The following is a 27,350-nucleotide window of genomic DNA, read 5'->3' as shown; positions in this document are numbered from 1 at the left end:
AGCACGAAATGTAATTTTGAACGATGCAATAGTGAAGAGAAAGTATTCTCATTCTAATTCCGGTTATACGAGATATTCAAAGTTAATTCTATTTGTCAACTACAATTACCATTCCATGCGATGCATTTCAAAATTAATTGTTCAAAAAACACGGTTATTTCTATCGCCTAAATCTAAATAAATAAATAATCAAAAGATAGCGAACTTTGAAAATCGAGTTACATGTACTGGGTTTATCCACAGGCAGATATGAAAAAATTATGTTGCCGTATAAGTGGCGAAATAGCATTCTGCATATAATCCACGACAGTTCGAGGAAGAGCGGTACATTGCATTTCGAAGTTGCTTTAGCACAGTGTGTATGTACACGAGAACGCCTCGCGTGGGTGTAGAAGAGATCGCGGTCATTAAATCGCCACTGGAAATCTAGCGGGATGCGAGTGCAAGACAGCGATATTCAAATGAATGCAAAACACCCGGACGCTAAGCGACAAATTTTAACGATTCCGGTTAAGGATTACAACAAAAAATTGAAGGTATTAAAAGTCTGTGAGTACGCAAAATTGCGTAAATTGAAAATCAAGTGAATAATTGAAAGATTGATAGTAAATTAAAAAAAAAATAGAAGAAAGAACAATCCCACGTACATGTGTACAGAAAATGCATAATAGAAAATGCAAATCTATCCAAATCAATAGCTAATTAATAATTTCATTATGTGGGATACTATCGAAATTATGGATTTGACAAATATTTAAAAAATCTGATATATATTTGAACAACTTTTAAGCCAAATATAATTAATCGGAGAGCTTTCGATAAAATTTTATTTCTCGTATATTATAATTAATATCTCTTTGGTTTTCGTTGCTTTAAATTGGTTACGATTTAAAAATTCTTCTTAAAAAAATGATTTTGTTTACTTATTTAAGATTTGTAAATTCTCCTAATAAAATTTCTAGAACGAGAGACTAATTATCTTTTTTCACCGTTTGCGCTGACGTTGCGCGGTTTATGGCAGCTGTTAATACATCCAGGAAGTGAGATCTAGATGTTATATTACGACTTTCCTCGTATTATATATCTGAATCGGATGACAGCAGAGCCGCGGCCGCGAGTCGCATCGTCCCCGTCTGTAGGAGAGAGAAGCTCTCGAGGACCCGCCGCCGCGCCGCGCCGGTCCGGGCGGGAGATGGATGATGCCGGGTGGTAGTAAAAGCGCGTTATAACGACAGTGAATAAATATTGGAGTAGGTACACGGGCAGTATTACCATACAATACGCATACCGCGTAGAATCGTTTCGCGGGCCACGCAAGGGTGCGACGCTCGCTGTTGTCGCTCCTAGAACCGTTTTCCGTCTCTCTGTGTGCACGTATAAGTGTACATGCAATGAGCGTACATCTCTTCCTCTTTCTCTTCAGCCTTCTCCCTTTGATCGCCATTAATCACCGCGATCCTCCACCGAGTACCCACGCAGCCGCAGCGTGGGTACGCTTTCGGATACGGTATACGCGACACGTCGAAATACCGGAGGAGAGGCCTTCCCTCGGCTAACTGTAAAATAGGACCTCGTGCAACGCTTACGGATACCGCTTATCTCGTAGTGCGCGCTGATCTACATCGACCTCTCGATATCATGTACCGTGCACCACGGCGCGAACTAGTTTTTCCTTCAGTATATTAATGGTCGCTTGATATCGAGTACAATAATATATCGATACTGTAAAAACGAAAACGAAGGATCGGTCCCAAGCCGCGGTTCCGATTTTGGCGTTTCAATATTCGTATGCAAATGTTAATTACAGATTGCTCCGTGTCTTCGTAATTACACGTTTGGTACGGTCTCCTCTTTTTTTCCTTTTTTTTTTGTAAATCACTATTAACATTTGCATCGTTTGACATGCATAATTTTTTAGTACTATGACAGGCGTGATAATTATTGTACACTATACGTCTGAAAAATATGATGAAAATGCATATGCCGTCGATCTATAATTTTTTATCGTTTCCTTTCACACATAATTATCATCTCCGTAATTAAATATCCAGGTCATGACCTGACTTTTAGATCTCTCTTAGCGCAGCTATTTCCGTGGAACTGAACGATATCACAAAGTGACGTTAAACTTTTGCGAATTAAAAATAACTTGGAGACAGGAATTTAGTCGAAATTTCATTCACATTAATCATTAACTTGCCCCGCGGTGCAAATGTGTCAATAAACGTCGTTCATCAAAGATTATCTATGAAACAGAAGGTGTCTCGGTCATTCAGAGACTGTCTCAAATTCCAATCTCGGCAAAAGCTCGCGCGATTAAGCTCTAAGCAGATTTAAAAGAATCGAAAGAAGCGTCGTCCACCGCGGTTGGTCTTTTAAGGACGAGCGTAAAGTCTCTAGAAGCGAGCGAACGAGCAAAAACGATCGCGCGTCATTAGATCCTGTTGGCCTGCTGTCTCGGAGGAACGGTCGACGTAACGTAAGCTTGCATCCCGCCGACGCCGAGCGACGGAGACGCGGCGACGTCGACGCGGCCGCGTCCGACAAGGATGGCCACAGAGACAACACAACGCGCGAGAGGAGATCGAGAGGCCGGAGAGTAAGAGCTAGAAGCGCGGCTGCGGAGCTGACGGGGCTGGGAGGGGAGTGGGTGAGCCGACCTCTGACCCGACGCGCGAGGGGCGGTCGGGGGGATCGCGGGGCACCGTGGCGCATAGCTCAGGCATAGCTCGGGCATAGGCATACAAGCGCGACTCGCCCGCCTTTCACTTCGCGAGGAGACGAAGGCAAGAAACGTACATAGATAGAGGCAGCCGGGGAGTGCCCCGCCGCGCACGCTATTATCATATTACAGCCGATTCGCCGACGCCGGCGACGCTGGCGTCGTCATCGGACGCGGCGATGTTTCGCTGCCTGTTTAATAGGCGGAATCGAGATCGATCGCGGGACACATATTGCCTATAATTTAAATTAAAGTCCAATTTCAATAAAGGACCAAATTAAGAGCGACATGGAGCGAAAGAATGATATTTTCGAGATTCGAATGTTTATTAGATATAATAGCGCAAATAGCTAAGGATTTACGGCTTTCTCCAGGACGCTCTCTTTAACAAAAGTCAGATTATCCTTAAACTCTAGTTTAAACACGGCAAAGTTATATTTATATAAATTATTCATTAATGAATTTTTCAATTTTTTTAATTTTTTTATACTGAGAAAAAATTACTAAATTTTAATAAATATTTGTTTGGATACTTGAAATGAAATATTTATTTACTTATTGTACATCAATATTTACTCAATAAAAAAAACGACAGTTAAATAAAATTAGTGGTTCTCGTACTAAATAAATATTTATTTACATTTATTAAATTGCAAGTATTTCGACAAATATTTATTAAAATTTAGTAATTTTTTCTCTCGATGCACGTTTATCTGTATCAATGTTCCTTTAACATTGTTTCCGAATGGTTGACTAACGACAGAAACATTGGGAAAGAAATGCATTTATATCATAAAATGGAACGGCCCATGCTTTAAAAAAACAAAGTTATACTATTATAAATTCTAATAAAAGTGTCTGTTTCGAAAAAAATCATTATACAGCGACGATTCGAGCCCCTGATTTCTTCCATCGCGATTTTCTCGCTGTCAACGCGCTTTACGACAGGATTATCATACGACGCGATCACGGACGAATATTCACATTCGGATTACGCAAGGAATAGTATCGAGGCGAATACCTTAGGCGGTGTTCGGCCGCGCTCAATTTTTGCGCTGTGTGGCGCGAAAAAAGAAATTTAAAAGCCGCCCGCTGCGAGAGCGCGAATGACGCGCGTGATCCCGCGAGGCGAGACGAAAGTGATATCGTTGCGCCGTGAACGGGACGTTTATTATCCTTTTTATCGCGCCTGGATCCGCTATTTCCCGCGCGCGATCCGCTCTCGTAACCGCCGGGCGATTATTTCTGCAAACTCCCGGAGTGTGACGGCGTAATTGTAATTTATTGAATAATTGTAATAATTGCGGCAACGGTAGTGCGGCAGACAAGGCTGGCTGTTACTTTTCCGGAATACCGTAAACACCAAGTATTCACCCAAATGAGTAACGAGGAAATCGTCATATTGCAAAATAAAAATTCAAACGAGATAATTAAGTAGAAAGGTAAAATTTAAATAAGGTAAAGAAATTTAAATAAGGTAGAAATTTGAGTATAAGGTAGAAATAGAAATTTAATAAAATATTTCTATTCCCGATACGGAACATCGTTCTATTAACCAATATATGTATTATCAAATGGTCTGCACGCTTCTCTCTCTTTCTCTCTTTCTCTCTCGACGCGCGATATCGTTGAACGTAACAACGAATAATAAACTGCCTATTTTCGCGCACGCGACAGTTTCGAGCGTATCTCAAAACCAGTACATTGGCGGAAACATCGGAGTCGATTGCGAGTGTCGACGAGTTGTTCGCTCGAGCGAGCGCGAGATTGACGAGATAATCGCGAGGCGAGACGCGAGTGATTTCGACGCGTGGTAGATGGCACATTTGTTATCGTCTTTATTAGCCTGCGCGTTTTTGTTCTTCTTTTATGCCGACTTCTCCGTGGCAAATTGCCAATGCGCAATTAACGATTTGGTGTTTTCACTGTGTTGGCAAAAAAAAAAAATAATGAAGAAGGAAGCCTCTTCGGATTTTTATCTCAACAACATATAACTTGATGTTCACGACTGTGAATAAACATGATTAACTCGTAAATGAATGCGTAATCCACCGTAGAAGAGGTTTATTTTTGCAACGAGTTCATTGGAATTCACGCAATGTAGAAATGTATAAAACCAGCTAGTTTCTGCAATTACAATACTTGCCAACTTTTCAGACACTTTATTTCAAAGGATATATAATATAATAGTACACCTGACTTTTTCTCTACCTTTGCCACGTTGTTTTTAAATAGACTTTAATCGAATCTAATTTAACACTGATCAAGTATTCAAAGTTGCAAAAGCCGCGAGATAATTACTTTCTTCATTGATCAAACTTCTTCTTCAGTCTGTGAGTGTAGTTTGTGTTTCTAGCATAAAACTATATTACCGAAGCGGTACAAAAAAATCATCGTGATATTTAAATGATTCAATCAAAGTGATTTTAAAATGATTATTGAGTCTAGCTTCCCTCACATGGATACGATGGATACATCACGATGTATCCTATGCAATTTTTTACATTGCTGTAACTTTTTTATAATATAATTTGAAGACTAGGATAAGTTCGAAGAAAAACTATAGTTATCTAAAATACTCATTTTTTGCGAATTTTTGTAACACAATTTTTAAAAAATTGAGAATAAAATATTTTTGATTCGAGTTTAATTTATCAAACTCTGAGTACCGATTTCATATATTATGAGCTAAATATGCTTTCTGTTTAGAGATATAGCGTGTCAAAGTTACAAGATTTCACAAACTCATAGATGGGGACAAAGGTAACCAAAAATAAGCATGGCGAGCTAGGGCTAAGTCACTTTTTGATCAATCACCCCATACAGCACAGCATAGAAAAAGCATGGTAAGACATTGCTGCGATGTTTCAGCAAAATATTTCGCAATGTATTTACTAGTCCGTGTTGTACGGGACGAATCACTTTGATATCATTTTGACTTGTTGTTCTACTTGGGTGTCTTTCAATAAAATAGTTAACGATTATAAATAATACACGATTAGACTGTGCATAACAGGTTTGATCCACCAATGCAGCCCAGTCGGAGAAGAAGCGGGAAAGCGCGTGGACGCATCCACACAGGACTCCGGCATAAGCAGGACGACGAAATCACTTTCGTCGCGGCTCGCTAATCGCGCGTGATGGCGCGAGATACCGGAGGTCGCGTTCGACCCCGAGAATTACTCGCCGGTACTTCTCGTGGCTACGAGGATTCCGTCGCGCACCGGTCGCGCTGCAGTACTCGAACGTAAGCGCAGAAAGACAGAAGAAACGGCGATCGCGCGCGGAATGGGAGAGAAAGAGAGAGAGAGAGAGAGAGAGAGAGAGAACAGGCGAGGCCGAAGAGTACCGGTGAGAGTGCACGGCCGTAACGTACGGTACGATACGGTACAATACGGTACGATACGGTCGTGCCGGCATGCCCGTAGGTCGACCCACAGCGCGGGGCGCGCGCGAGCTCGCGACGTGTAATTATCATCTCCCAAGGGCCTATCCCACGCTATCCGAGTTAAGTGGGACACAGCCGATTACTGCGTGAGCGATTAGAAGAGAGGAGCACGGGGAAGGCACCGCGCACGGCTCTGGAAGAGGCTGTCTCCGGGTTTCTTCCCCGCCGAACCAACAAACATCGTGAATTCGTCGATGAGTTAAACGCATTAGAAGCTTGCCTCAATAATGTTGGTTAACATTAATCGATCGGGCTGTCTATCGTTGTCGATTATGTAACACGTAGCATCGTTTAGTATCGGAATCAAAATTAATTTCAACGTAATGTAGTTGGATTACTCAAATCGCCATATGGTAATTAAAGACTGAATGCCACGACATTACGTGATAGTATCTGTAGATACTTTATAAAGGAAGAATAATTAAAGTCTATCAGTTTGTAATGGCGAGATCATAAATACGAGTGCTCGACAAGTTGCATGAATGGAAGCGAACCGTTTTGCAAACATAATGAATGGAAGTTAATGTACTGAGTTAACTCCTGATTAATTTCCGCTCAAATTAAAAATTCTGTTTAATGAAATCGTTAACTGCAGCCGGATCTTAATATGTAGAACTAATAGGAGAAAGTATCAAATGTCGCGGTCGAGAAATAAATTTGTTACAATCTTGTAACGTAGACTTGAAATATACTTGTAATTGCAACTTGTTTATTACAACTTAAATTTTTTTTTAATAGTGCGCAAATGCGGAAAAAGTTATACCTAAAAAAAGTATACGTAGTAAAACGTTGCAAAAACTGAAAAAAAAAGAAGCACATAGGTGTACCGTTGAACTATTTCGACCTTATCGTATTAATAGTTACTAAGAAAATGTGTAATTATAACTAAAAATCAACGTAGCCCTTTTGGATGCGCTTGCGTATTAACATCCTTATGACTTTAACATCGAAATAATTACGAGCTCGATTGCGTCATGGATTACGGCAATTCAGGTGCATAAAAGCTTGCGTCAATTGTAATGTGTGGGCGTAGGCGGCGAGAGGTAGAGTATAATGATGAAGTTCTGCTCGCGATATCGAACTTCTCGAGCGTAAAGAGACGTGATTAAATTGGACGCAGCGCAGCTGATCGCCGCCGTGAGTGATTAGAACGGAGAGGGATGTCAGTGGAAGAGAGGAAGGATAAGCTCGACCGATGATTGATTCGTGTTTCTCCTGTCGGAGAACGAGAAGGAAATGAACCTGTCCGCGTTAACGCGGCCCCCGCTACTTATCATTTCACCACGCATAATTGCGCCATAATAACCGTGTGTAGTGTGTTGTGTACTCGATTGTAGCGATTACATAAAAGAAGATCTAGAAGTGTGGAACGAATTATTTCTCACAAAAATTTAATGCAAACACATTATTGATCGTTTGAATGTAATTATTCAATCCTGATAATATCATGATTTAAATAGATTATTAAATCGATTATAAATACATAAAAAGCTAATAAAACAAATAATAAAATAAATTTGTAAATTGCTGAGATACGTATTTAAAAAAAAAAAAAAAAAGATTTTCGACGCAATAATTTCCAATAATTTTTGTTGTTTATAAATATATAAAATATCTTGTAGAGCTCTTCTCTTTAATTTAAATATAATTTTAATAGCATTACATTTATATCAATTTTATTTAATTACTATCATTGATATTTTATGATGTTATGAATACTATAACAATGACCGCATAAGTTTCTCAAAATCATGCTTGGATTTATATATAAGAGAGATCGAGAGAGTAAAAATAAATTATGTGATAATATTCAAGAATATTTAAAACGCGACGTTTATTATTTTAGCCAACATAATTAACGTTGGACGGACGTAACTTGTTGTTATTGATGACGATATACTTGCTGCGATGAATCATTTGCCGATGCAGCAAATTTCATGCTAATAAACGCAGGGAGTCGAGCACGGAAGGACAAATTCCGAAATAATCCGGTAATTCGTCGAGCTAAACAGCCGTTTTTGTTTTTAATTATGCAACATCCGAATTCGCCGGAGCTTAATTAACTGATCGCGAAGATAACAGGAATGGACGAACGACTGCGAACGAGGCGCGTACGCGCGAACAGACCTCTCCGCGAGATACATTATGATATTACGTAATTACGGCGTTTGTATGAATTTGTGTGCTCGCGAAGTTTGGCGTATTGCAATTCTCACGCGCTTGAGCAAGTGGTAGTTTACGTAATTCCGATGTTACTCGAAAACTGGTAGAATTCTCGCGAAGCTTTTATAATTGCTCAAGACACTTGCAATCTTTCGTAATATTTTCTAACGTCACAAATCGTAATTAATTAACATCACCGGGTTTTAAATCGCTAAACTTGTCGACCGGCGTAGAGCCAGTCCGATTCTTGGCTTCTCGCGGAATTCTGTAACGAAATAAGCACCGGGCGAGTAAAGTCCATTGAGCGATTAGGCCCCGATTAATCGTGACTCCGGTGCCTCTCGGTGCGAAAGTCGCGAACGAGAGAAGACAATAGACCGTTCAGGAATTAAGCGCAACGAGAAAGGGCGGAACGCAACGTCGACGGGGAGCATGATCGCGAGTCTCGCGAGAGACCTAACGGTTCTCTCTCTTTCTCCCGGAGACTAACGTCGTCGAAGGTGTATACTTTCGAGATGTAATTCTTTAAACTCGACTATAACTCCTTGAAATTTACGTAAGTCCGACGATGATAGGTCGACGAGATCGAGCGCCGATAGTCATCGGTACTCGGGGTAGATCGAGAGAAAAGATACTCCCACGCGCGTAAACCGCTATTGACATTGAACAGTTTCCGCGTGGCTCGTACACAAACAAATACGAACTGTTGAAAATTGCATGTCGCGCGAAACGAAGAGCCCTGTAACGTACGAAACGCATCATCAACATATGTATTTACCACTCGCGATTTCCAAACTCTCAAAGATGAAGGAGAAAGTAAAGGATAAATAAAATCATTTTTAGACTATTTTTTCTATATAATACGTAAGTGTCACCGAATGTAACAAGTATTTCATAATACTCGACGCGTTTCTAATCTCAAGAAATCTCGACTGACGCGACATTTTATATCAATTTACGATGCTGCAGGAGGAAAAATATTATTCGACAGACACGTGGCCGACATTCGGTCGTCGACTACCTCGGTTTCGCTAACACGATCGTGTCTAATTACTAGCGCAATAGTACGGAACGATTGTTAAATAACGGCGGTACGTTTAGAAGCTGCTCGACCGCGCTGTGGTTACGATAGGTGAGAACCATTGGGAGAGAAGTCGTGCGCGACGTTGGTGGCCGCCACCCGGAACAGACGACGACGACGACGACGGTTTATGGAGCCATCAGATTCCCTTGGACTCCATTCATCTGAGATCCATTGTCATCGTCACCGCTAATAACGCGGGACGAGTCCCGACGACAGCGCTAAATGCACACTGATAAGATCATCCACGACGCGTGCGTCGGGCTGTTTATTTCTTTTTTATATGAACGCAACCTTGGCAATTTATCATTAGGGTGGTAGATAAATTTATGTGGAAGTAACACAGGGCGTGGTGTTGTCCGTGAAAAACGAGTTATATATCTTGTAGCGGAACACATGACATTTCTTTGACTCCTATACTGCAAAGATACCGGATGATGTTGATGGGCGTTTCAATCTAATGTCAAGTTACCGATATGTAATGCAATAAAACAACAAAACGTCGATGAGTTGATCATTGTTAAATCAGTGATTTTTACTGTAAGGTCACGTAGTGTAACGTTATTTTATATCATAATACCCTTTATTTCTAGTATAAAATTAAAGTAACATTTGCAAATTAAACTTTGACGCGTGATAGCTATGGGTAAAAAATAATAATTGCACTTAACAAAAAAGCTGAATTACCTGACGATATTTTTTTATCGGTTATTTCTGCAGAGTATTTTTATTTTGAAATATCTATTAATAAGATCGCTAAATATTACTTGGCAACAGCCTCTTCTTACAATTTCCGTTAAACAAATTATACCGATAACAAGATCGCGCGGTAATTACGATCTTCGAGATTTGATAAGACGCATCGCTCGCGTTGCGACATCGGCCATTAGAAAAAACGATCGATGCTTTTACCTCGTTTCGTGCGCGGCACAAAAAAATCATCTATAGATGATGTCTAATCATCCATGCGGTGGCCGCAAATTGGAAAGACGCGAGAGGACAGTGCCTGACGTCATTCAGTCTAGCGAGATTAGAACGCGTTTGGTACCGCCATCGATGGTACTCTCTAACGACGTACATTCATTAAAAAAAAGAAAGAAAAACTTACCCGCTGCCGATGTGATGCGCGCACGGAAAAACGGCGACCCTTGCCTGGAAATAGTCTGTGTTCCGGGCTTTACCAGTAGGCGAGTATCGAATATTCACTTCAATGAGTACCAATGTTGAATGCAAAACTCCTAGAAGCAAGGAAAATGTATCGTACATATACATATACCCATATATTTCTTCAGCGACACAGTAAAAGATACCGAGGAAAAGATTTATTACAATTCACCTATTTTATATGAAAAATCAGTTCAAAATAATTTCTTTGTTTATTATTTACATGTACAAGGGATGAAACAAATAATAATGTGAATATCTAGAAAATACAACACACAAAAAAATGAATTCTTAATTCATGTATACTTTTGTTCTTGAATGCTATTTGTTTTCATTTAAGTATAAAATGCTCTCTTCAATTACAACTGTTCACTTGCATAAATAATAAATACATCTGTGCGAAGTATATTTTATTCTTAAGATCGTATTCTTGTTTCTAATATCATATTGTTCTTACGACAAGCTCAATCACATTATTTGAAAGCTATTTATTCTTGGATTAAAAATAATATGTTTGAAAGTGCGCTCGACTTATACTCGAAGCTCACTTATTTCATGTTCACGGGCAAAAGTGTGCATGACAACCCAGTGGATCCTAGTATCAAGCAAGATGATTCACCTTTTGTTTGAAAATAAATTTGTTTATTACTAGTAAAAATAATGCAATTGGCAGAGGTAAAAATTACTGTCGTTGCGTTTCGTTTCTTTTACTAGTAAAATCAAGAAACGATCCCAAATAGTTCGAAACATCATAAAGGTTTTCAAGTTTAAAATTGCGGACATTTCAACGTTACCGCAAGCTTGTAAAGTTAAAAATTAAGCCATTTAAAATTAACTAAGTTAAGTTAAAAGTTATTAACTTTATTATTTAATGTTTAATTTTTTAATTACCCAATCCTGCAAATGAGTTATGAGAATTTGTAACACGGTGCGACGCAAGAAATTCTCTCTAAAAGTCATTGCGATAGTCTCGCGCAGCGAGGGAAACTCCGTCTACTCAAAACGCGCGTGCACGCCGGTTAATGCTTCTCCACTCGGGTCGTTGACCGCACGGTCCCGCACGTGCTTGCCGTCTGGGCCGTCTCCCCACTCTCCTCGGCCGACGGAGAGTGGGGAGGCGGCCCAGACGGCCGCGCACGTGCGCTTGTCTGCGAACCCTGTGTGCGGTCAACGACCCGAGTGGGGCTTTAATAAAGACGGCATGCACGCGCGCCTTTGGTAAACGGAGTCTCTGTCGCTGCGCGAGACTACCGCAACGACTTTTAGGAAGATCTTGCATCGCACCGCGTTACAAATTCTCGTAACTCATTTGCAGTTGGGCAATTATAAAAATTAAAAGTTAAATAATAAAATTAATAACTTTTAATTTAACTTAATTAATTTTCAATGACTTAATTTTTAACTTTAACTATAAGCTTGCGGTAACGTTGAAATGTCCACAATTTTAAACTTGAAAATCTTTATGATGTTTCGGACTATTCGGGATCGTCTACTGGTTGTACTAGTGGAAAAAACAAAACGCAACGCCAGTAATAGCCAACCTATTTTCGAACAGACTATCAATGGTTATGAAATAAATGAAGAGAGTTTTGTAAGTGAAATATTATATTCACAGAACATCACCTCAAAATGTAATTCAAACTTTCACAGATAAGTAAAATGTTCAGCTCGTCCTACATAACCTATGTTCATAATTAATAAACGGCCGATACTTTGTCACAGCGATAGAGAAACGCCGGTTGCCTGTACACATAAGCAGATTTGCCGCAACGGATCTGCCGCAGCGGATCTGCTATCCACAAACAGTGAAATGTGCAATAAATCCGCCGCAACAAATCTGCCCGTATTGAAGAAAAAAATAATCCTAATACAAGCATATTTAAACAGGTGCAATTTTATTCTTTAAATAAAGTAAAATTTGTTTTCAATTAAGAATATCTTTTTGTTTTGTTTCAAGAATAATTTATTCTTAATCAAAGATTATTTATTCTTGGCACTATTCTAAGCATAAAATATTTCTTTAGATTAAAGCATTTATGCATTTCTTTAAGAATTCATGTTTTTGTGTAAATATTTTTTTTATTAATAAGAGACTAATTCATTTGTTTTTAATACAGATTTTATTCTTGTTTGGAATAAGGGTCACTGCTTGAATAGACATTAATGGAATGTTGTAATATTCCTTTAGCAGAACATCTTTCAATTGATTATATAAATGATGTTGAAGGAAAAAATTTGTTTCTCACTATTTTTTAAAATTGTCCTCTGTTCTTCATAATTTCAATGTTTTCCGCGGCCAATATAACTGCCTGTTTTAAATGAGCTATTGTGAACAATTTTGAGAAACTAAAGTTAAAGTTAAGTTGTTACTTTTGCATGATATTAACAAAATTTGGAAAAAAATTGAAATCCATAAATATCGTCATTTTTCTCAAAATTAACATGATAGTCAATTTTTGACGATGAATTCGTATTCATCGAGCAAAAATACATAGAAATGATTTACAGTCTTGTAAGAAACTTTTTCAAGCCTGTTGGATTTTTTATAGTATCATAAAAATTATGGCATCATTAATTTTTTACTGTTGCTATTTATGCGCTATTAATGCAACAGGATAATGATGATTATGAAATCCAAATAGAAAATCGATAATTAATCATTTAAGAAAGAGTAAAGTTACTTTTGCACAAAACGAAAAATTGTACAATCTTTTTCCAAACAAGGAATCTGTATTAAAGAAAGATGAATTAATCTGTTATTAATAAAATAAGTAATGTAATTTCCAAGTATTTATATTATTTTATCTATTCCTTGCATAATCTTGAAATGTAATTTATCGTAATATTGCAAACGCTTCAACAAATAACTTTGTTTATAAATAGTTTCCTAAAAGAAAATGACGATTTTTAATTTATTGAGCAGTATTTTGTACAACGTATTATTTACAGGATATAAATCCTGTTCGAAAAGAGTTTATAACGCACCGAATTTTTCGAAGAAATAGAGATCGGGGTGCAGCTCGCTGCTCGGTCGAAGGTTAAACGCATTTATTCGCAATCCCGGTTCACTTTGTCACTGATGCGGCTAAGGCATCGATAACCCGTAACGTATTCTTATTGCCCGTCGCCGCTGGTGCACCTTTCTCTCTCGCTCAAGGAAACGGAGTATCGGTGCATCCCGCGGGCGAGAAAGGGTCGGTGAGGCTCCGCGCGAGCGGCGCACCGTAGGCAACTCGCGTCCTTTTTCCCGCGGCGCACGAAAGCGGAGACAATGGATACGTGGGCGCAGTATCGCGAACCCTAACCCCGAGTGATCCCATATTCTCCGTTCTCTCTCTCTCTCTCTCTCTCTCTCTCTCTCTCTCTCTCTCTCTCTCTCTCTTCTAGGCTGGCGAACGCTCTCCTCCGCGTCTTCTGTTCTATCTCGCTAATTCTCTATTCTCGAGTAAGCCGTGGAGCCTCACCAGATCCTCTCCAAGCCGAGGCTCTCTTTCTCTCTGCCTCACCTGCACCTCTTCAGGTATTTCTCTTTATCTCCGAGAGTGCCGCTGCACACTTGCGAAATCATAGAAGTCTCGCGTATGCTCGCGTTAGCGTGTAGTCACCTTCTACCGTGCCACCGAAATGCGCTAGAGGGCAATTTATGATTTAAAGATGTATGGGTAATATCTCAAAACACTACCAAAAATATAAAAATTCCATAAGATATTCTAGTATTATAGTTTAAGTGAACAATTTGTGAACAATTTGAACACAGTTCACTTATTGGTTTAAAAGTTATTTAATTTTTTGTTTATTTTTTATTCTTTTGTAAAAAATCGCGTTTTGCAGTACTTATTTTAATATTAGATTATTTATATACTAAAATATTAATAATATAATTATACATATTTATATACTAATATAGTAATAATTTATATATTTACATACTAATATTATGTTATATTATACTTATTTGCAAATTTGATAGGGAAATAGCATTACCAATTAAATCAAAATTGTTACATATACTAATTAAACTCTAATAAAATAAATAAATATTTTCGTACAAAATTCATTTAGATTCACTTACTTGTTTAAAAGTTATTTATAACTGTTTGCAGCAATTTTTGCTGCAAAAATTATTATAAATCAAATTTTTCATCATTTTCTTCTTTAAAGTTAGTTTCAAGGCCAAAATTCAAGCATTTACGATTAGGAAAAAAAAAGAATAAACCTAAAGAATCTTTCAGTTTTTAAATTTCGGTAACTTTTAACTCGTATTGTATAGTCAAAATAGCCTTAAGGGTGTAGGGGAGGACATATTACATTTATACATTTCTTCAAAGTGTGTCCGGTTCATTACTGCCACGCACTATTGGTGTTTAATATCTTTAAGGGTATCGTAAAAATTAATGTTGTCGTAAGACAAATTTTTTAAACAAGAGATTTTTACCATAAAAATTTCTTGGTTTTTTTAGTATTATTAATTTCTTATTATTACTATTAATGCGACATGAAAATGATTTTGAGATCCAAACAGAATTCGACAATTAATCGTTTAAAAATGAAAAAATTTAGTGCTACTTTCGCACAAAGCGGAAAATAAATATTTAAAAATTCCATTGCTATCCGCTTTCTTTTTTAAATAAATTTGCGTTTTTTGCACAGAAAGAACGATTTTACTAAAGTATCTAAACAATTAACTGGATACGCATCTGAAAATATTTTTATTAATCATCAAAATAAATATCACGGACGTTCAAGCACAATGAGCAATGCTGCAAAAAATTTTTACATTTTAATAATCAGTTTGAGAGTCCAACAATAATTATTTTGATGAAATAACAAAATTATTTTCAGTTCTATATCCAAGTAACTTTTTAGAAACGTACTTTAGCAAAACCATTCTTTCCGTGTATGCATCTTCGCATTTGCTACATTCCTCTTCTATCGTACGATCTTCGAAGTTTTCACAATAGCTTCCAAAGGAATACTCTCACGAAGCAAATTTATTCTTGCGCTATCGGCATTACTACGAAATATAATTTTAAAACTATATGTTCCCCGGTACGAAGCACCCATGCACGCAGTGTGCTCGAAATGGCAAAGTTGAAGATTCTTTGTCGGGCTTTCATCGAGAACGAAAAGAAAGGCCGGATAATGGGATTAGAAGTTCGTGTGCAATCTGACTGCTCCTTTTACCGGGCGATTGCAAAATCGCGACGGGACCTCGGATAATCTTGTTTGGCGGCGCGAGGATGCCGCGCCGGACAAGATTTCGCGTCGGAACTTCCGAAAGAAGGGTCCTCCTAGCTCACTCCTCGCGCACGACCACAAGCAACACGAACAGATTTTTTTCGGATCAGTAATCGTGGCCTGAGAGCTTGTGTTTGTTTTTCGAACAACGGCGGGCACTAATTTTGCGCGGTTAGATATCGTGCAGGAAACGGAAGAGTCGCCGAGGAAGAAGAACGACTCCGCACGTCCTAGAGAACTTCCTTTTACTTCGTGATTGGGAGCAAAGAATGCGACCGCCGCTTCCTTTAAACACCGTAAATTTCTTGTAGCAAAATGTAACTCCAATACGATATATTAAATCATTCGTTTTTAAAGTTAAATTAAAACAATTAAGAGTTAATGAGCGACGCCACGATGAGTCAATCTGTTCTTTCTAATTGTAAGATATTTTTTTAAGCAGTTATTTGTCGAGCCTAGCAGATATTTGTCAATATCACATGTAAAACATTTATTTAAAGAAATAGATAAGTAATTTTGTAAAACTTTAAACGCATTTTTCTCAAAACATAATTTTTCAAAGCAGTCATCACGGTAACTCAAATGATTTGTTCGATCAATTTAAAATTTGAAAGCAATATTTTTAATAACACTCAGTATGGACTCACGGAGTTTTTTTTTCGATTTTTCATTTTTTTTTCTTAAAATATAACAAGAATAAAATTTTTTAGAAAAATACAATTTTTAAATTCAGATGTGTAATTTTACAAAAAAATTAAATTTAGAAAATTTCTTTCGTGAGCCGACAAGTGTAAAGAAGAAAAATTTTAATTTCAAATAATTTATCACAGTTGAATTGTGGTTATATCATGCAGGATTGTGATTATTATGTAGAATGTTATTATTGTTAATTTATTTTCATATTTATCTTAATTTTGTATCCTATTTTCTTTAATAAAAATATTTATTTTCCAAACATATAATTTATTTATCTTTTTAAACAAAAATTTCAATATGTTGAAAAGTATTCTATTTTTTGATTAACTACACAGAAAAAAATTATTATCAAATCAATACTCTAGTCAATATTCTCATAATGAGTGTATCTTCTTGAAAGAATTTGATAATCTTAAAACAGACATAACTTGCTCACATGAAAAAATTTGTTTCTTTTCAAATAAATGTTGCTCATGAAGTAAAATTGTGAAATATTGCATAGGTATGCTTTAGAAGAAAGCAGTTTGCATTCAGCAACTTTCCTTAAAAAAAAAGAACGTTAATGTAAATATACTTTTTAGAAATATATTCACATAATTTTAATTAGAGATGATAACATAAGAGAAAAAGATCAGATGGTGTTCGGTTAATATAATCTTTAATATTAGAAAAGAAATCAGGGCTGTCTTCCGGAAAGAAAAACAATTCTCTCATTCGCAAAGGTTCCAGATATTTTTTCAACTGAATGGCCGTGACTCTCGATAATCGATCGTCATTGTTATCTCGCTCGAAGGGGTTATCGAGGCCGAGTGAGAATCAAGAGCGCGGGAAAAGATACTACTTTGTGCTTAGTTAAGGGGCGGGTCGAGAATCACTCGCCATCGCGTTCTCAGGATCGGAAGTGCGGTGTCGATTTTGCAACGATGCGAGATACTTTCTGCCGTCGCGCGTTATGCAACGCGATGCGTATTTGCTCGCAGCGCGAGAAGTTGAACGGCCGCAAAATTTCCAAGATACGATCTGCTTGCTGTGAGCGCGAATTCGAGCAATTTATCGTGATACCCGAGTAAGCTGGGCAATGCGCGAAAGAATCAAATCAGATAACCGATCGACAAGCAAGATAAACTTCTCAAATCTCTGTTGCAACATTGTAAATAAATTGTAGGTATAAAGTAAATATAACGTGATCTTACAAATCTATTAAACAGTTTATATTACAAAATGCCTTTATATTCAATAAATCTTTAATATAATTACTTAATAAAATCATCGTTATAACACTTCGTTGTTTCTATCGCTTCGTACAAAATAGAATTTCGTCACTAAACTATTAAACTCAAGAGCGTCCTCGAATTACGTTTGTATATTGGAGATAAATATAAACTTGTTGAATAAATGCAGAAGGTAAACTTTGATACTTTCTCTATGACACTCTACTTCCTCTCGAGTTTTCCAATCGAATCAATGGCACGACCTTGAGTAGATTCGATCAGAAGATTGAAAGGTGGACCAAAGGAGCTCTCTTGCTTATATATTCTTTTTCGAGCTGACTCTCATCGGCTCTTCAATAACGAGTGTTATACAGGTGTTACGTCGCGCCACTCCAAGTGCTACGAAACATTTTGTTGTTCGATTAGATGAGGGAAGCGAGGGGACACCGGGGACGATCGCAGGTCGAAGGAGAGAAGACACAATTGAATGTTGGCGGATCCGTGGGCGGGACGCAGTTCGATTGTTTCTTTATCGCGATCATCCTCGTTCCCTCTCCTACGACGGCAATGGCGATCTCACCCGACATAGTGTTCCCGTAGATTTATACAGGGTGTCCCCTCAATCATACATTTCTCGATATCAAATCGCGATATCGCATTATCATTAATATGATCAGATATTTTCTAATACAAAGCGAAATAATTTTTTTCATCTGAACGTATTAGGTTTGCTATTAAAATTTGTTGAAATTTACGAAGCATTTCTCAGCGAGACTATTTTGCTCAATTTTGTTGAAACAGCGAGACTCTCACCAAAAGCGGGTCATTGATTATTACGATAGTCATTCTTTTATTTCTTAAAAGCTTTGAATAATTTAAAATAATTTCTTTGATCTTACTGCAATCAATTTATATGATTTACAATTTTTCGGATCAGAGCTCTTCAATTATAAAATATATAATTTGTAATTATCAATTAGTACAATGAAAAAAATGCTGCAATATGAAGTAAAACGAAGTTTGATTCAATTAAATTTTATTCATTCAACTATATTTGTTATTATCTTTACTTTTAATCTTTTTGTTTCATTAATACTGTTATTAAATTAACAAAATCCAATTAGACTGATGCTGTTGATGCAACATTCTTTGTGTAATAAATGGATCTATTACGGAAATAATTTTAATCTAAAATTGGACATTATTAAAGAAATTACTGATATATATTCACATACAATCGACGTTATAAGCACTACCTTTCTTTTTTATTCTTAATTTGTTTACGCTTGATAGAAAATAATGTTCCGTCATCCATCTACAATTCCGAGGCTTAATTACTCTAAAGCTTTCTAACTTTTGCTTAGCAATATTATAATCATTAAAGATCCAATATTGTGCAACATAGCTATTTTATATACAAATAATGAAAATTGATCATTTTTTCTATTACTTATGAGGGACAGACATCCGGTAGACAGTGGTGGGACACCCTGTAGATCACGTCTTTGTCCCCGTTCGAGCTGGCCGATGCGAATCGATGGTACTCCAGTGGGTGCGCTCAGAATGCGCCTTCTCCGCGGCATACCACCGGAGGAAAGAAAACCGATCGTTACCTTTGCACAATTGCATCCCGTACACGCGGAACGTATGCGCGATCGAACAACGAGGGGATCATCGATTCGTCTCGAGCTCGAACTCCCCCGCGCGCTTTCAATCATGGTAGAAACGAAAAGTCCTTATTATTCTGGCTGGTAGACGCCCGCTCATCGCGACTTGTATCCGCAATTATTTTTGAACAACAAGGAAGTCGATAGCCCCTAATTTTTGGGAACAAATCTCACAAGACCATCGTTTCTTTCTCGTTATAAAATTGTTCTTTTATTTTCTACGTATACCTGTAGATCGTACATAATTAGAAGAAATTAAAATTCTGTCTAATCTTAGATCCAAAATAGATTTCCACATGGCATATGTAATATGTTCAATTGTATACATGTGTATGTATATAATGATACGTTTAGTTTTTTTTCTAGTGACTATAATGTCGCTCGATCGGTTATCATTATATTTGATATATAAAGTTGCTTAATGAAAAATTCTATAATCGAATCTGTCAGCGACAGTTTAAGCTTTTATTAATTTCATTTCCTTTTCGTTGATTCTAACAAATTGTGAGCTATATCATGTTCTATATTTTTATTGATTTAGACGCATTAAAAGATTAGAATTCTAGTGAATTGAAAAATAAGATATTTTTTATTTAAAAGATAGATAAAGTAAAATTTTTATTTAAAAAGATAGATAAATAATGTTCCCGCTTTTAAGATACGTATTTTTATTTTTAAAAAAAGGTACAAAGTTAGAATAAGTATAAAAATAATAATGTTCTATTATAAATAATAGCCACAATCTTGTACGTATTTAACAATAAGTCTGCATTCATAAATCATTTTAAATTGAAAAAAAACAATTTTTGGTCCATACTTGTTATTTTTGGTGTGCAAAAGAATGTTTTTAATTTTATTTTTCGCGAAATTGCACACGTCTGAGTTTTAAAATTGCGTTTTCCTGAACAATTTTGTTCTTTTTATCATGTGTTAAGAAAAAAATTAAAAACCGGGAAAAACCATCGCGAGCAGATGCCAAATATATCATTAAAAATATTACTTAAAAATTTCAAATTGATCAGATGATAATCATTTAAGACTACTATTTTAAAAAAATGATGTTTTGAGAAAGATGTTTTAAGTTCTAACAATACTTTTTTTAATGTAATTTTGCATCTTATTTATTGCAATAAATATATATAATATTTTAATACAAAAACATTTATGTATTTATCTTTTTAAATAAAAGCTTTACATAGTGTTGGAAAATCTTTTTTTTTTTTAGTTTACTAGGATCCTAAAACTTCTTAATGCAGATATAGATGATATTAACAAAATAACAAGAATTTTATATTATTAAATTTACATAGATTAAGAATAGTTATACATGATTTTTTAGACTAGAACATAAATTGATTGTTTTACTTTATGTTAATATAAGATATATAAACTATAAAACTAATAACTAGCTTTTAATTATATTAGTTCTATACAGCTTCTATGAATTATATCACAATTTATAATTTTAAAAATGTAGATATATCAATTACTTTTGTTTTAAAATGAAGAATTTATTTCATAAAAATCCTAAGATGCTCAAATCTTCGAAAATCTTCGAAAACGCATAATAATTAATAAACTTGGGTTTTTAAATTTCAGAGTATTGGAAGCACATTCAACTATGACAAGGACACCAAGTTAATCGAACGTTGTCAGTACTTTTCGATGTAGCGCATTATTTAGAATGTACGTCAGCACTAAGTATGGTTAACAACTTGACCGATGACATAAATCCCATCAGGGGAGACAAAGAAGAAAGGAGGCGACCTGTTCGAAACCTAACAAGAGGGATGACGTCGCCAATCGAAGGAGGATCACCGTCAGAATGCAAACTGTTGTAAGGTGGAATTATTCGATTACGCAACAAATAATTGAACGCGAGAAAACATTGTCTGTTCCGCTTTGAATCGTAATAACAAAGAGAGTGGTCGTGATTGCGATTACATTTCGTCTTTCTCCTTCTAATACATAGTTACGGAGATTATACCTACATACGCGATGTTTAAATTCAATCTTAAATTGTTGATTAATTCTACATATAATAATTTTAATACGATATTTTTAATTCCCCAAAACTGTCGTTTTATTTTTGGTTGCAAAATAAATAGCAAAAAAAAATCGATTTTAACGATGAATGAAAAGATCCTAAAAATTCCACAAGTCGAGTAAATAGCAAGCGCTATCGTCCTTATTGAAACGCGAAGCAGTTATTGTAATATAATAGAAAACTGGAGAAAAATTGAAGAGAAACTTTAAAATAGAATTATTCTGGTACCTCAATATTAGATCTATAATCTGCATCGATATCGATATTTTATTATCTGATAAAAAAGAGAATTATCTTTGTTAGTACTTTTTTTTATTTCCTCCAAAACGTACATTCGCGTGATAATACGCTAAGTTAAAACAATGAGGAAGTATGTGTAATTAAATGTTAAAATGTATTTTGAAAAAGTTTAGAAGTGCTCAAAGTGAAAATAACTTATAATAGTTATAATAATTGTTAACTATTGTGTATTGGCATATTATAACTAACTAAAAAATGGCGGGCTACTAATTGAATAATTTCATAAATAATTGTTAGAATTCGTGACCTAATAACGGAGGTAACGGAAGTAGCCGTAATGTTCACAGTAGCCATATAATACCCTCTTTTCCTCTAATAGAAGTGGACATATAACCATTCTTTATTAATATTAAGCAACATTTCAGGAATATTATTTAATATTAAATAATATTGTAGCGCTTATAGGGAAATAAGAATAACACTTGCAGAGCCAGTATACAGATTACAGTAAGTACTACAGCTATTTTTCAATTGAAGGTTTTGAGAATTAGGCTGCGCATTGAAGAAAACAAAGAAAAGGAGGATAAGAAATTCCTAACTTTTGTAATTTCGAAATTACGTAACTTATGTAATTACCTTCGCTTCTCGTGAGCTACCTCCTAGCCATCATTAGCTTCTCCGTCGAAGCTGAAAGCGAGCGCGATGACGGATACACCGACGGCCAGATATCGCGTTGCGCCGTGACGCCCCGGACCGTGCCCGCGTTCTCCGACTAAATGAAAAATCCGCGCCGCGCGCGGATAATGCGACGCAGATTCCTATCGATCACATCATTTAAAGGCAAGTGCAAGTAGCGTCCGGCGCGATAAAAATACCCAGAATGGTATCAAGAAGAAAAGGTCACTCTTGAACGTAGCCGCCCTTTTCTCCGCGCGCGCGTGTAAAACGAACCCGTTGTCGCAAACATTATCACCTTTAACTCTCAAAAACGCACCCCGCGGAAACGCATTCGCAACCCCTCCGAGTGCAACCTGGAACGACCCGAGAGGTCATGCGAGACCGAGAAAGGGGGAGTCGAGGGGGAGGAAAGCTGTAGCGAAGGGGAATCCTCGTCGTTGTCGTCGTCGGAGGCCCACTGCTCGCCGCGTCGGCCTTCTTCTTCTCTTCGTCATTATCATCATCATCATCATCATCCACTCCTCGTCCTCGACGTCTCACCTCGACGACTCTTCCGCCGCCGTCGCCGCCGTCGCCGCCGCGTGCGCGATGGGGACTTACGAAATCGACTAGTCGCGCGCGTTCGTTCGATTCGTGCCGCTCGCTCGCTCGCTCGCTCGCGCGGAGAGCATCGGCGGTTTTCCGCGACGTGCAAAGGTCACCGCAAGCGAGCGCGAGCGCGAGCCCGCTCGGGAAAGAAGACGCGAGTCACCGGCGCGTACTCTTACGAGGGGAGGTCAGCTGAGGTAACCGGTAACCCGGCTGGCTCTTCCCTCTCTCGTCTCTCACCTTCACTTCGCTTAATGTTGCAAACCGATGCTCGCTTATCTTCGCTAATACTCCGCGTCGCGTTTACGCCGAGATAATCATGGGGTGTTACTAATAAAAATCTTCATTTTGAGACTGATAGACTATAGGAAGCGGGTTGAGCATCGTAAACATAGTCACTGGAGGGTGCACTATTCGAATTAAAGAAAAGATTAATTCACCGTGTAATTTTTTAATTGCCGATTTTAGCGCAGTTAGTACGTATTATTTAAGCTCATTTGCACAAATGTAGCTTAAATTCAGTTTAATTTTCTATCTTTTTCTAATTCTTACAATTAAAATAGAGATTATAGTGTGATACAAAAGGGTCACTTGTCACTTAAAATTTTAAAAAATTTAGTATATTTCTTTTAAAACTTATAATTTTTACTTTTTTTAAGTTTTGACCGTTTCAAGCTCGATCTATTTATATAAAAATAATAAATGCGACTATAAGTCAATAACGAGCAAAAGAACTAGTTAAGAAAAAACAAAAATTAATACATTTATTCCAATGTTTGCAAATATCGTTTCGACTTACTCAGTCCTCAGCTTTTATTTTTTAATAGTCCTTTTATTTTCTATATATGTATATAGTTATATTTTTAATATATATTTCCTTAATCATGATTAATTTCTAAATTACTTTATGAAATAAAAATTTGACGTTTGTAATTAAATATCTGATTGAAATGTGCAATTATTAGAGTAGGGGAGTCGGGTTGTTTTCATGCTACAGGATTACCGATGATGGACGATCGGATGAACGTAAGAAGAACCATCCGCTAATGTCTGTATTTGCAGCAACTCGACGGGAAGACTGGAACAGTGTGTTCTTTTGCTGCTTGATAGTTGCTTCGATTATATCGCTGTAGGGCAAATAAATTACATTCTCGTAAATCACCGCGGTTGCAATTTCATTCCCCACATCGAAGGAATTCAGTAAAACTGCATGTTACGTTAATCCCATATACGTCTTTTACAAAATATCAAAGTAATTACGTTCTTACATACAATTCTTTAATATGTGTATACTTCTCTGCAGTGTGTGTGGTCTCTTTTACACCATAAAAAGAATCTCGAATATTCGTTCGTCAAGAATTAAAAATTCTTAATAATGTACAAATTTAATTTATCTCTGTGACTCTGTAGAACTCAATTCTCCAGACATAATTCTATCTTTGTACAAAACCGTCGTACTTCATTCCAAGTTAATTTAATTAATTGCGTTTTCACTTATAATTATGTATTTATAATTTTAACGAGAAAAACAATTTTTTAGAAATAATTTTAAAATGTATACCCGGATACTTGTGGATAATTAATGGAACGATGATACACGTTGTTAAGGGGCATCCATTTCTTCCATTACCGCATCAAATCGAGGACTGCAACTCAATCAACCGTCGAGACGTGGCCAAGACAAATTTCCCGGGCCGCGTAAGTGAGGTCTCGCCGAAAGGTTAACGAAGACCGATAGAGCCGCGAAACGTTCGACAATCCGCGAACGAGGCGCAAACGAGGCATCCATCCGCGGGCAATGTATCCCGAAGCGCGCGAGGAGCTGCTCGCTCGCGTGATCGCTCTCTAGCCACCTCCTCCCCGCCCAGGCTCTATCCCCATGCCGCGTGCCGCTTCGGGATCGGCGAAAAAGAATATCGCGGTGCGATATCGCGATGCAATCATCTCGCCGGATGAATCTGCATTATTCAGCGAATGGCGTTGAGAAGGCGCGCACGCGAGAGCTGGCCTCGTGGAAACAGGTACAACGAACGAGGGCCCGGGGTCGGGCCCCGTCATCGCGGGCCTTGCGCCTCGCGTCCGGGACCACATCCCGAACAGCACGCGCGCGCGCGCGCTTTGCAACCCCCCGCTGATCTACGGAGAGCGCCTTTTTTCGATACCGATTATTGTGCCGATCGCGCGTACCCGATGCGGAACGGCGCGGCGACGGCGCGTCTAGGATAGGCCCCGCGATCGCGCGTACGTATGAGCGAACGCGCGCGTGGGAACACGCCTTCCTTCTCCGTTCGACAGGTTGAACGCTTTTCTGCGAGCATTCCCACACGTCGGAATTAGTGTGCGCGAAAATTAGCTTAGACACTTCGATCGGGATACGTCAGCCGACGAACGCGTTCTAACAACTTCCTGGATGCTTGCCACGAGGAAGAGGCTTGAGGGATCTTACGCGTGATATATCGGAGCAGAGTCTATTTCATGGAAATTTAAAAATCTCTTCTATGTAACGGATAATTTGAAATTTTTCTTTGACAAAATCTTTGACATCAATTAAAAATTAGTAATTCTTGACTAATCCAATAAACATAATGAGAATCGTCTGCATTTAAAAAAAAAGAAAGAGAATAAAAAAGACTGTTGCATAATGATTAACTTTCTTATTATATTTCGTAATAGTTATTACTTTTATCATGCTCACGCACATAACAATAACATCACGAATAAATTATTTGAAATTTGAATGAAATTTTATGTAATACTGGCATATGCTTCTATTGTGCCTCGTGCAAAAAAATGATACATGTCGAACAAATTTCACTTATATTGTATCACATATTCTTCAATTTGATATATTTTACAATCAAAAATTTCTCTTTCTTCATTTCTGAGGAGTCTGATAAAAAGTATCCTCTACGAAAGCGCATCTCGATCTACGCTACGGTAAAAAAGGCGACGCTACAAAAGCTTTCACCTTCGTGACTCCGGAGGGTACACAGCGTGATATGCATTCTATTCCGCATAATAGAAGCGGATCCAACGAGCGCCGACGAGAGCGTTTCAACTTCTCTCGTTAGCATGCATATTCCCGGCGAAATATTCGCGATCCCCGCGCGATCGAAGTCGAGTGGTGCACCGCGGCGCGATCAGCGAAGATCGAAACAATTGTTTCGCGAGTAGAAACGTTTCGCGGTAGATCTTCGTGGCGATTCTCACGTTCCTCGACGTTTTGCCGAAGTCAGGACCACAGGTGAGAATCTGGTAAAGGTGCGCTATTTGGAAGTTGCTGAAAAGCTACACGTATAGCATCATTTAAAGATCGTTTTGCATTCCTCTTTGCCAGAAGTTTTATAACATCGTTGTGTTAACTCTGAATTTTCGAGATTTGATTTCATTGGAAATCAAAATAAAATTATCCTTGAAATTCACTTGAGATTAAATAATGATTAATTGATATCTATTTTTATAAAGCAAAGTGCTAATCGTTTTCAATCGCTTGCGAATCAAAAGACTTTTCCAGACCCACGTTTGCATATATTATTTTTATTAATATTTGAATCCTTGACATGGTCTCAATTCGCGCAGTCAACGGATTCAATTAATTAAAATTATACACGTGTTGTTAATTTATTCCTTCTTAACGAGAATAGAAAAATTCTTAATGTCAGCTATGAATCCAAAATTTTTGTCATAAATGATCCTCAGAGTACATTTAAATAACGAGGCATCAAATCTGTTAATATAAGATTAATTTACTCGTCGAGACAGGAATAACCAGCGTTAACTGCCATTATTAGCTTTAATTTGTACAGAGATAAATCTGCAGGAAAACGCTGTCCGCGACGAAAGGTGCTTCGAACATCTCGACGCCGACGATATACATGTAGCTTTTCAGCACTTTGTAGAGAGACATACAGGCGAGGAGCGGATTAGCGAACACGCGCGCGCGTATAGGACTGGCGATACTGGTGCAACAACTTTCTAGAGTGTCGGCGGGGCCCGAAAAAAAAGAGCAAAAGCCACGGAGTAGCGGTGCCGGCGAGAGACCGCGAGCTACCTGCCCGCCGCAGGTCTCCTCGAGAATACCCACGGGATTGCATAACGACCCCGCGTGCGCGCGATCGGCGGCACAATCCGTGCGCGTAACAATGCCGGCGGGTTGGGTCGCCCAGAAATCGATTTCATGGAGAATTATTGTGTGCCGCCTCCCGGAACGTATTTACCTCGCCCGCGCGCCGGTTTGCGCCGATTTTTCCGCACGAGGATTCGATTTGCGTGACGCAACTCGCGAATCCTCGTGAAACGCCGATTTTTCTATCGATCGTTCGGCTTTCACGCGGCGATCCGCCTCTACCTCGATCGAGGGATCAGAAGAACGCAATCTGAGAAAATTGTATTACGATCTGCGAAGTT

At 37.8% G+C, this 27,350-nt stretch overlaps 1 protein-coding gene and 1 long non-coding RNA gene across 3 annotated transcripts in view; one reads left to right on the top strand and one right to left on the bottom strand.

Moving 5' to 3' along the window:
- The window catches only part of LOC120358965, a 122,996-nt gene extending 101,253 nt beyond the window's left edge, over positions 1 to 21,743 (top strand). The window contains exon 3 of the long non-coding RNA XR_005575857.1: positions 20,990 to 21,743. This is a non-coding gene — a long non-coding RNA (uncharacterized LOC120358965). The remainder of the gene's footprint in view (positions 1 to 20,989) is intronic.
- The window catches only part of LOC105194652 (COP9 signalosome complex subunit 8), an 86,705-nt gene that overhangs the window by 51,218 nt on the left and 8,137 nt on the right, over positions 1 to 27,350 (bottom strand). For both annotated transcript variants that reach the window (XM_039455002.1, XM_039455001.1), the window contains exon 4: positions 10,523 to 10,652. In XM_039455002.1, the coding sequence (XP_039310936.1) occupies positions 10,523 to 10,652 (130 nt within the window). The remainder of the gene's footprint in view (positions 1 to 10,522; positions 10,653 to 27,350) is intronic.

The sequence above is a fragment of the Solenopsis invicta genome, chromosome 11, assembly GCF_016802725.1.
Source record: "Solenopsis invicta isolate M01_SB chromosome 11, UNIL_Sinv_3.0, whole genome shotgun sequence".
NCBI classification, from domain to species: domain Eukaryota; kingdom Metazoa; phylum Arthropoda; class Insecta; order Hymenoptera; family Formicidae; genus Solenopsis; species Solenopsis invicta.
This window is presented reverse-complemented; position numbering and strand designations above follow the sequence as displayed.